Genomic DNA, 12,151 nt, shown 5'->3' with positions numbered 1-12,151 from the left:
CATCGCTCAGTAAGGCTCCCTGCACCCCATACTCCCGGAGCACCCTCCACAGGACACCACAGGGGATGTGGTCTAACCTTCTCCAAATCCACAAAACACATATGCACTGGATAAGCAAACTCCCACAATCCTTCCAGCACCCTAAAGAGGGTGTAGAGCTGGTCCCCTGCTCCACGGCCAGGACAGAAACCGCACTGTTGTTCCTGAATCTGAGGTTCCACTATCGGACAGACTCTCCTCTCCAGTACCCAGGCATAGACTTCCCCAGGGAGGCTGAGGAGTGTGATTCCCCGGTAGTTGGAACACACCCTCCGGTCCCCCTTCTCAAAGAGGAGAACCACCACCCCTGTCTGCCAGTCCAGTGGTACTAGTGGTAGTGGGAGTACGTGGAACTGAAGGAAGGCACCTCCGTCTGAGATGAAGAACTTTGCAAAAACTACAAAAATCTGCCAAAAAAGCCTTAAAGATTTCCCCCATAGGGCAAGGATACTTACTCTATAGTAAAAGCGAGGCAGTATACTTGAAATTTACTTTGCATAAATTATCTATATATTGTAAATGTAAAATGTACCAAAAGTAGGCTAAAGAAGTATTCAGTAAGTATAAACTTATACATACATGGTCTATAGTATACTCGCTATACTTATACACCAATATACTTTAAAAAAAATAAACCTCAAGTGTCCTACTTTTCGCAAAAGGTAGCTACATCAGCCGAAGTTTCATTTTGCCTGTTCTTTACTCTTTGTTCTTTGTGAACAAAAAAGTCTGAAGAGACAACCAGAGGCATCATAGGTGTCTAACAAATATTGGAGGTGACAAGGAAAGGGTTAGACTGACAGGCAAAGTGCAGTGGGTCAAAGTTGACCTTATCCAAGAGGTTTTTGTTGTTGTGGTAACAAGCACCCTTCTTCCTGACCAGATATCAAGAGCAAATAAAGAAACGGTACAATCAGATGGAAACTGAAACAATGCTGGATTTTATAAAAAAGCGAGAGGTGACTGAGAAAGGTCGCCATTTCCAGAGAGAATGTGGCAACATGTTAACAGACAGGGCTGAGTATATCACTACTTCACAAATTGTTGAGACAAATAAAACAACCTATCTGTGCTCTCAACATGAAAACCTATTATTGGAATTTGGCAGAAATCAGGAAAATCTCCTGAGAGAAGTGACTTGAGTACAAAAAACAAGAAGTAAACATCACATATAGAAAAGCTCCAGTTGAGACACAAACAGGGTCCTTGTTGCTGTGACACTTCTGTTCAAACCACCATGCCGTCAGCATTTACCTCCAAGATCTCCAATTAGAGAACGAAAAGCTGCTCAGTTTGACCCTCACCCCACAGTCAAAGCCGGAGAGGGCATGAGAGCTGCTGAATGACAGAATAAGTGATGAGGGTTACAAGGAAAAAGAAAAATACAGCTAATTCAGGAGAGGGAAATGTAAAAAAAAAGGTAACATTCTGTTCCTGCGGCAAACAAACAAACTCAGCTGAGTAGTAGTAGCAGTCTGCAGCAATCATCAGTCCCTAAATCAAACCGCTGAAATTTGAGATCTCAACAAAACTTTGGTTAAACTATGCACTAAAAGCACTTATTTGAATTGCTTCTTTTCTGTGACACCAAAGATTCTTGAGATACATGAGCTTTTTCAGGAGCTGGTAGGCTCAAGAAGAACCAATTGGGACTATTTAAATACAATTTTGATAAAAGAAAAGAAAAAATCAGCATTTTGTAGAAGACCAATGATTTTCAACCACTGTGCTTTGTGTACTATGAGAGAGAAGTACCATCGGTACTCGATCTTTTGAAATAATTTAGTAAGATATAAAACTCCTGTTTTGCAAAATTTATTTAAAACAATAAATCTTAAATTTTAATTATTTAACCTCAGAATTTTAGAATGATTTACATAAGCGTTTTAGAATGCAATCAAGTAAAAGGAAAATGTTTGCACATCAACTGGATTGCAAATAAATTCAGAAATGGCAGCAACAAGATGGAACAAAATCACAGACCCCAATCCTCAATGGTGAAAACATTTAAATTACACTGAAATGTCTTATTTTATTTTAAAAAATCTAATGCTTAAAAGAAAACTCAGCTGCTGAAGCTGCAGCCAAATGAAATGTACTGATATGATTGCCAATACTATTATTGGATATGGATTAATGTTTTCTCATAATTCCACACAAAAGAAAAAGAAATAAAAACACAACAAATCAAATCAATCATGTAAGCTAATTTCTGCATAATACTTCAAAACTCACTTAAGTCCTCTTTGTTCTATTTATTTGTTTTCTATCTATTTTTTTCTCTTACTTGAAAAGCCAGTTAAGACATAATTATATTGATACATATGCATTTTTAAACATTTTAACATTGAGTTACCAAACAGTAATAAATAAAAATAAAGTTGAACTTTTAGCTTCTAAGTTAATTAGTTTTTATGATGTGTCTTAGTCTACCAAGGACATTTTCTAGATTGATTAGTGTCTCAGTGCATATAAACCTGCAAGAAAAACAACAGATGAATTTTGATTAGGAAATGCCTTTTGGTTAAAGTTCTCTATGATAACTCCCACTTGACTCCTGATTGTGAGACCCCCCCCCCCCCCCCCAAAAAAAACAACAGAAGGCCAGCTGGTATAACCAAACAGTATTATTCTTGATTTGTAAAAAAAAAAAAAAAGGGGGGAGGTGATCAGAATGACGAGAAATAAGAAAACTCCTTGGAACCTGCTTTAAATAACAGCCAATCAAATGACCATGCAAACCCAGAGGAAACAAGCTACAAAGCATTGGAGTTAAACAAAATGAAACAGGACATATCAATAGTTGCTGCATTTATGGAGATAAATGTTGACTAACTATTTATCAATCTCATCCAAGTCCAAATGTGACAAATCAAGACCAAACTTTATCAAAATGGCACCAAAATCATTTAAATCCTATTTTTCTGATGTTTTTATCCTGCTTTACTTTTACAGTTACATTGAGTTTCCTGGAATGTGCTTCAAATAAGAATTATTATTATTTTTATTGTTGTCGTTATTATTAGTCCTGAACCTCTGGTTAATAAGGGAAGTCTACAGAGAATTCTTTGTCATCTTTTCTTCCGTTAAAGCCTGAAATCATGACAGCCAAACCCATCATTCTGACAAGTGTTGAAATCTTAACACATAAATCCTCTCAATCAATATAAATTGCAGCATAAGATAAAAATGTGACAAATAAGTAGCCACTGTGGGTAAACAAGGTAGAACTTAATTAAAAGTAAAGAAAAAAAGGCCATAATGTTCATAATAATAAGAAAGCTAAAATTAGACAGGTACTGAGTAACACACGCCCACACATTGGGTTATGCAGCAAAAAATCCCACTGGAAAAGGAAAGTTGACATGAACATGTTGAGCTCCAATGCAACTTACTGATATTAAGGTGGATTTATATGCTAGTGTTATCAGTAAGGCTTAAAATCTCTTTGCGTTTTTGGTTTTTGCTGCAGTGATGTTGAGCAAACATGTTCATCTGATGTTAGAATGGATGCATAGCTCCAGGATGTGCAGTTCTAGGGTGCAAAACTGACATCACTCCACATTTGGTTTACAAAATCTTTAAGCCTGGATGAAGTGAGAAGATAGAGACATGCCAGTAGAAGGGGGCACAAAATGTGAGCTACAGACTAAACAAAAGTCTGTGTAAGAGACTCATAGGGAAGGATGAGAAAGCCTTTCAGAGCTCAGCTGTCAAAACACAAGGGATGCTGACACAAACTAGAAAAACTGGGAGCAGCATGAGCTAAGTATACCAGTCCTTTTATCCTGGCTCAAAGCCACAACGATATAGAAACTGCAAGAAGAGTGCTGAATTTGTCGCTTTCAATTATCCTCAATCACAGATTTCAAATTAATCAATATTTTAGGTAATATTCTTATATTTACTGTTTGAAGAAAGGCAAAAGGAAAAGGCTATGGATTTGCACGGTATACATTATTTAAGTGGGGAAGGGTTTTGAGGGCATGAAGACTTACATTGTTAGGAGACACTGTGAGAACACTCCTGCTCTTTCTCATTTTTCCTTGAAAACTCCCCGTGTCATCAAACAACCACAGCTTCACAGGCAAACCTGGGAAACACAAATATAGAAAATGGTTATTTTGTGTTCTAATCCAGAATGAGAAGTTGAACTTCTTTCATGTTTTGAGAGATGCTAAATAATCTAAAGTAGTATCACAATTCCCTGTTACTCCCTATCTTCTCTAAGACGAGATTCATCTACTTTCTTCAGCAGAAAGAAGACACTTCCCTGTCCAACAATATTAGCCATTTTCTCACTTGTTCTGTCATCTCTGTGAGGACAACAAAGCAGTAAAAAGAAAACAACTTTGCCTTTACTATTACTCCTTTGAAGAACCTGCTTCAGCAGAGGAGCTCTGGTGTCAGACACATCCAAATACCTCATGCTGCACTGGTATATGATGTGCAAGAAATTGCTCTAAACCACACAATCACATGAAAAGACTGAGATGGAGGCTGACTTCCTGCTTAGGTGAGATGATGGCTCTGCCGCTCAACACTTTCTAATTAGATTTTTATTGATATAATTCCCAGCAAAAGAAAATCGTGTCCATGTAGGGGGGAAAAATCATTTTTCGGTAGTCAGTGAAATTATACAAGAATGAGTTTTTTTTTTCTTCATTAAAATGATTGTTTTTTTTTCATGATTAAAGAACCAACGTTCAGTAAATTTAATATTCTCAAGGATTTATCATATGTTAAACAAATGAATGAAAGACACTGACCACAATATCTCCATTTATTTGGAAAAGGAGCCAACAACTGGAAAAATAAGATTATCCTAAACATCGAGACAGGATGTTGTGATATATTTTCTAAATACTTTTGCTATCTAATACCTTCTCATTTCATGGCAAATACGCATACACAAACAAAATAAGTTGGCTATTCTTAGTTCAAACCAGTTTAAAAACAATGCAGCAAATGTGATCATTAATAAAAAAAAGATCAAATGGTTAAAAATTAGCAATCAAGAAAAGGTGCCATTAACCAAAATTACAAAGAGAAAAGGGGTTTTAACATAAAAATAAAAAAATTAATAACACACTGGGAGTAATTTTGAGTCTTCTTTTTCAGATCAGAAATTTAAATAAGGATACAGTTTACTACAACTATATTTTATTACTACAACTATTAACAAATGCTTCATCTGAGCCGTGTCTGTCTCTTTAGACAGGTTGCCTTTCGTTTCGCCCTCCTTTTTCCTTTCCTTGCCTCCACTTCTCCTAGTGAGCACAATAATCACACGGAAATAGGCATCTTTTGTCAAACTGAGGAACTACTCATTGCAAATTCACTGATGGTGAATGATGCTCAATTTAGATTGGGAAAAAAAAATACAAATTCATATGAAGCCAGAGACAAGTAAACAACGGCTGTTTTTTTTCCCCTGTAATGCTGCTACTTTTTTGTTCATTGGCATCAGTTTCCAGATCTGGCTGAGACTGAGATCAGCAAGTAGCAAATTAAGACTTCTATTTAAAGCTTTGTCTGATACTACTGTATTTCATAAACCTTAATTTGTCCATATTTTTTTTATTTTAAAAGTGAACATTTTTAACTGTGATAAGTTGTAATTTAAATATGTGGGCTTAGAAAGCTGACCATCTCAGAAAGCAAAAAGGCAAGAAAACTTCATAAGACAATGAGCAACCACTTGAGTGATCATGAGTCATGGGTTCTGAATCACACAAACAGATAAATCATTTTAAGAAAATCATCTGAACTACCAATTTTCTAACCCAAAAGCTGACAGCCTTAAATTGCAAAAGCATAAATGCCCTTTGCTATCGTCCCCATTTCAGAATAATATCAGAAGATAATGCTTTAAAAGCTTTCCTGAATTTCAGATCTTTTTAGTCATCTACAAAAAAATAATAGTAAAATTTGCTGAAAGAATTCTTGTAACAACAAAAATAAAAATCTACATATTGTATGTGTAAAAAGAGGGAAGCATGTAAATAGACATTTGGGCAGCACAATCAGTGCTAACTACAAGCACCTGCTGCTCATAATTTTTTTATGAACTTACCTACCTTTGCTTCAAACAATTTTTTATGGTTTTTGAATATTAATACATTTTAAAAAAATCAAACACCGAATACAATCTCAAGCAGAAACAAAGGGTTCCTGAAAGACATCTGGAGGCTGGTTGCAGATTTACATTAGCTGTCTTATTAAAAATTTAGATTTTAATCCAATATTCATGTGCTCACTTTCTGGTATGTGGCTCTTTCCAAGCTTTTTGCTTCATGTCTTGTTGATGGCAACTCTTGAATAGGGGTTAAAAATTAATTATTTGCAACCACAAGGGGGCAGAATCCAGAACTACCATGTGCCGGTCCCAAGTCTGGGTCAATACAGAAGGGGTTGTGACTGGATGGCATCTGTAGTAAAAGCAGACACGTCAATCATGCAAATCCCAAACAAGTATGATTAGCTGTGACGACCCCTAAAGGGGGCAACCGTAAGTCACATCACATACGTCATTTTAGTTTGTTACAGCTCAATTTTCTGCATTACTAATAGTGTGTTTTTTCATTGCAAGAGTTCTTCAAACCTTACTTTGAGGTAAAGTGTACACAATTTTTAATCAAATTTATTTTTATTCAAAAAAAATTAAAGAAAAATTATTTTAGTCAAATTTAAGTTTAAAGTTCCACTGTAATCTTTTGATCCATTGTAAAAGTGTTCCCATGGTCTTTTGATTAGGATTATACTATTTTTAGCCAAAATGTGAAAACGTGTGTCGTTATCAGGACATAGTTTCTGCAGAGTGGCAATAGTTCATCAGAAATTCGACTCCCGAGTTGAGGGCAGAACTGTTGCTGCGGGGTGAGGCCCTTTTCCTTTCCCATCATCCCTTTTTTTACACGCTCTCCCACTAGTTTACAGCCCCTCACACCCCCAACCTAACATTACCGGTGCCGGATGCCAGCGAGAATGAGGATTAGCGCAGATTTGATCACTTACGTAAATTTAATTTTGTACAGTAAATGTCCTCCATCGTGAGAAATGCTACAAGAACATGAAACACTATTTTATTGGAGTGGCTCTATAAAAAAAATCAAGCACTGTGAGGAGGACCTTGAAAAGTCGGGTTAACATTAACAGCAGCAAAAACCATCCAAAGGCAATTTAAAAAGAAGTAAAAGTCATCTGTGCTTTAAACTGTACTGTTTGCAGAGATGTCCTTGATTCTCTTTGAATCTATCATATGTATCATGTTATATAAAGGACAGAACATGAAAGATCATGGATCATGAAAGATGGCCAAGGCAACCTTGAAGCCTGGAGGACTTTACTATTATACAAAAGCCATTTGACACCAGTGAAATAAGCAGCAGCTGTTAAAATAAAACTTTTTTTTTTACATTACAAGCAGGAAATTGCTTCTAGCCTAGGAGAGAAAGTTATTACTGCTCGGCACCCTCAAGAGATAATAAATGTTAATTGAAATTCAACAAAAACAAGCAGTTGCTTCATTTTTACAGCAAATTGACAACAAGTTTGCAGTTATCCTGGAAAAAGGAATTTCTTGAAAAAAATGCCCAATCTGTTGCTGTGAATTTTTCAAAGTAAAATGCATTGTTTATTAAGATTTTAAGTCAAAACTGTTATCAAAACAAAGGGGAATTTATTTGTTGTCCTGTCATTTACCCCCGTTTACAATACAGAATTTGCACAAGAACTGAACACTCTGCAGGTATCTGCCTCATTGTGACTACAGATGAATGAGTACAATTGAGTTGGATACACGTTGAACACAAATAAACGCAGAAACTCCTCTTACATTAAAAAAGGAACCACTGCTGCATTTAGATGCCTCACTTCTTTTGATTTTAGAACTGAAAAGTACGGTGGCCCTGAAGTGCAAACCATTCAACAAATCACTCGATACAAAAACATTTTTAAGATCACAGCAACAATTTAAAAAGCGTATTACATTTTAGAAAACAAAACAAAATTTCAGAAACCAAAACATAAAAAAGAAAAAAAAGAAAAAAAGATTTCAGAAAACAAAATTAATTTCCAGGAAAAAAAAAGAAATATTACAAAATGAAAACATTTCAGAAAAAAAATTAATTTCCAGAAAACAAAATGAAATAAAAAAAATGAAAACATTTCAGAAAAACAAAATGAAATATTAAAAAATGAAAAACATTTCAGAAAAAAAATGAAATATTAAAAAATGAAAAACATTTCAGAACACAGAATGAATTTCCAGAAAACAAAACGAAATCTTCAAAAATGAAAAACATTTCCAAACCGGAAGAAGCAGGTACTATGGGACAACGCTGATTGGATGATGATGTTTGTCAATCATTTGAACTGAAAAGTATTTTAAATGAAGCGACGACGGATTTTATCGTCCAAACAACAATGTACCATGATAATTCCCGTATTTCCCATTTACATATTAAATCAAAAATGCAGCAAACAGATAATGAAGGTTTAAATTATTTTTTGAATATTTCGTCTGAAGCAGAACGGTCACCCGGAAGTAGTTTGTGTGGATGACGTCCGTTCTGCAGGTAAACAAAGAAAGGGACGGTAAAACGTTAACATAAACTTTAATCTTTGAATATTTAGCGGATGTGATGACAGAACGCACGCAGAAATATCAACACCAACCAGGTTTACAAATGTTTCAAAATGTCGTGAGAGGATTCTGTCTAAAGCAGCAGCTGCGAAGAAACGGGTGTTAAAGACGGCGCACATCAGGAAATGCAGTCCCGCCATCCACAGATAAGGTATGGAGGCACATTTGTTTGATCTAATAAATGTAGCGTTAAACGTGATTTCTAGGTGGGTGTTTACAGACAGATCCAAGATCCTTCAGTCATACGTTAATGACAGGTTACCTCATCAGCTGGAGAGGGGGGGTCACGTGGGCAGGATTCTCAGACAGGTGTACCAGCAGCATAAATCAGCAAAGCTGTCAGGTAAACTGCAGCAGTTTGTGTCTCAGAATAACATTTATGAATGCTTCTTATTCACACTATAAGATCTGTGACTTTAGAGTGTGTCAGTGCACAGAAACATGACAGTAAATGACTGGATGTGCACATCATCAGACATGTCCAGGTGTGTAACTAAAGGTGGCAAAGTCTGTAGAGTAAAATAAATCTTTAAAAAAAACGTTTTAGTCTTTCAGGCAGAGGAGGAATACCAAATTGTTTTAGAATGTATTTTTTATAAGACTGAAATAATGTATTTTATTCTGAGTTTGGTGTTTTGACCCCTCCCTAATGAATTTCTGGTTTAACCCATTTTCTCCTCATTTTGATGAACTCAACTTTTTCCTGAATGAAAGATGAACGGCAGCCGATGTTTTTCTGTCAGGGATTTTTAATTTATTAATTTATCTCTGTCAGGGATTTCAAGAGCTGGAGCTGGAGTCCAGTGCAGAGGAAGCTGCAAGCATGTACGAGCAGGAACTGGGGTCCCTTACCTGTGCATCTTCCTCTGGATGTGATGCTGAGCAGCAATGTGGAAAAAACTTCCCTGACATGACTCTTTTTGATATAGTTGTTAAGCACAAACAGACTTTTCCCAGATGCATTTTTTCCTCTAATAAATGTGACTGACAGGTACGCTGAGTAAATGCTGAATGTAAACGGAACATTTGATTGACTGCATGAAGAAGCCCATAAAGGAAAATCCACAACCGTTTCTTTGTTTCTGTTACTGAATAACGTATTCATGTTAAGTTTTCAATAAATATACTGCATTGCTATGAAACAAATTTGTTTATTTTCATATCCATTATTACAATCCTCACGTCAGCATCCAGTTTTTTCATTGACAAAAAAACATTTCTAAACAACAGCTTTGAAAATCAAACACCATCTTTGTTAATAAAGCTTTAAAACCTAAAATGGTAAACACGGAAAAACTCCTAAATGAAGCAAGCCTAATACGAACATTTTAAACTGGAGTTTTGCTTAAAGGAACATTAAGTTGTTTGGAGTTGTACAAGTGTTTGATGCGATTCCTCATAGATGTGATTTCCAGATCATCAGCCCGACGCTAAAGCCAGGAATTGTGCTTCGTTTTTCACTCCCCACTGCATCATTTACAACTAAACAGGCTTATGCAGCAGGTTAAAGACGTTTTTAAAGGACCTGCAATTTAAAAAAAAAAAATAGATATTAAGGTTAAATAATATTTATTGATTACATTTCACATAAATCATGGTGACTTGCCTTTACACTGCACAATGATATGAATGACTTTAGTCTTCTCGTATTCCCATGTAGAGCTGCCATCTGTTCTTCTGCAGCACAAACCTTTCTGGAACTTCGCTTTGAGAAACTTCACCTGCAGAAATATCACATGTTAATTCAATTAAGTATTTTATAAACTTTAAAGTTCATTTTTAAGTTTCAGTATATGTGTATATGCATGGTTCAAAAATATACAATGCACTTAAATATTATTTCCCATAAGAACTTGTTTACTGATTTCAGTCTTAAAGTCGATTTTTAGCAACACTGATGCCATATAATTACTGTAATTACTGTATAAATCACAGAATATGCTGGCTCGGAGCTTTTTCTCTCATGTTGTCACCGAAAACGGGAACGGCTATCATGTGAAGACGGTTCGTCTCCATCGGGTTCTTTTTGCGCATGCGCAAGATAAAAAGAAATTATCTTTTCAAAGCAGCACTTTAACATCCTAAAATTAACATCCTTAGAGACATGTGACTGACAAAAGAAAAGATCACAGAATTGATTCTTACCTAAAGATGATTGACAGCGTGAACCTCGCAGCCGTAGACATTAGCGCACAGCGTTCAAAGTAAAAGTGCTCACAAACTACTTCCGGGTGACCGTGTGTCAGGCGAAATGTTAAAAAAATAATTTTAAAGTTCATTAACAGTTTGCTGCATTTTTTATTTGATATATAAATGGGAAATACGTGGATTATTATAGTACATTGTTGTTTGGACGATAAAATCCGTCATCGCTTCATTTAAAATACTTTTCAGTTCAAATGATTGACAAAAATCATCATCCAATCAGCGTTGTCCCATAGTACCTGCTTCTTCCGGTTTGGAAATGTTTTTCATTTTTGAAGATTTCGTTTTGTTTTCTGGAAATTCATTCTGTGTTCTGAAATGTTTTTCATTTTTTAATATTTCATTTTTTTTCTGAAATGTTTTTCATTTTTTAATATTTCATTTTTTTTCTGGAATTTTTTTTTTCTGAAATGTTTTTCATTTTTTAATATTTCATTTTTTTCTGGAATTTTTTTTTTCTGAAATGTTTTCATTTTTTAATATTTCTTTTTTTCCTGGAAATTAATTTTGTTTTCTGAAATGTTTTCATTTTTTAATATTTCTTTTTTTCCTGGAAATTAATTTTGTTTTCTGAAATGTTTTTTTTTTGTCATTTTTGTTTTTCAAGTTTTGGTTTCTGAAATTTTGTTTTGTTTTCTAAAATGTAATGCTGCTTTTAAAAAAAATTTTTTTTTTTTTAATTGTTGTTGTGATCTTAAAAATGTTTTTGTATCGAGTTATTTGTTGAATGCTTTGCACTTCAGGGCCACCGTAGAAAAGAGCTTAAAGAAAGAATTTTTTTTACAACTTTTTCGGGGGCAATTGCTGTAATTAAGCAATGATCTTAAATGATACAATTAAGAAAATCTTTTTACAACTACTTGAATAATTTTTAAATACAGGAAATTAACTAGTAGGCACAACATCTCTGTGGGAACGCCGTCAGTCTCAGTAATCCCTACCAGCAGATAATTAGTGTACAGAAGAAACCAGTGTTTCAGAGAAAACGGTGCTTGAAGCACAGAAGCCATTTATGAACAAGGACGGTAACCTCAGGGGACCGAGGCTGCTACGAACAAGTAAGCTGGTGTGTAGAAGTGGGAGTTTTTAGAGTGTCGTAATTAGTGTTATTTCTGCCTAATTAGCAGCATTAATCCAAAAAGGTGTCTAATGACTCTAAAACAATACACCCTAGCAGTGTTTAATGCATTTCTCTAAAAAAATGAATGTAAATGCAGGATTGCTGGAGGTCTCTGTGTAAATGTGTGATTAATGGATTGA

The 12,151-nt window shown here is 35.2% G+C and overlaps 1 protein-coding gene and 1 long non-coding RNA gene across 3 annotated transcripts in view; one reads left to right on the top strand and one right to left on the bottom strand.

Annotated features, from left to right (window-relative positions):
* Positions 1-12,151, bottom strand: part of pde4ba (phosphodiesterase 4B, cAMP-specific a) — a 196,367-nt gene that overhangs the window by 173,144 nt on the left and 11,072 nt on the right. The window contains exon 2 of one of the 2 annotated variants that reach the window (XM_020702441.3): positions 4,038-4,132. In XM_020702441.3, the coding sequence (XP_020558100.1) occupies positions 4,038-4,079 (42 nt within the window). In that variant the 5' untranslated portion in view covers positions 4,080-4,132. Of the gene's footprint in view, positions 1-4,037; positions 4,133-12,151 lie in introns of those variants that run through there. The other variant, XM_078945945.1, reaches the window with a different exon arrangement.
* Positions 8,632-9,832, top strand: LOC144991876 (uncharacterized). The gene is made up of 2 exons (XR_013655538.1): positions 8,632-8,837; positions 9,462-9,832. It is a non-coding gene; the product is annotated as an uncharacterized LOC144991876 (long non-coding RNA).

Source organism: Oryzias latipes, chromosome 4 (genome assembly GCF_053564925.1).
Source record: "Oryzias latipes strain Hd-rR chromosome 4, Olatipes_Hd-rR_3.1".
Classification (NCBI taxonomy): Eukaryota; Metazoa; Chordata; class Actinopteri; order Beloniformes; family Adrianichthyidae; genus Oryzias; species Oryzias latipes.
Note: the sequence above shows the minus strand (reverse complement) of the source record. Positions and strands in the feature narration are given on the sequence as shown.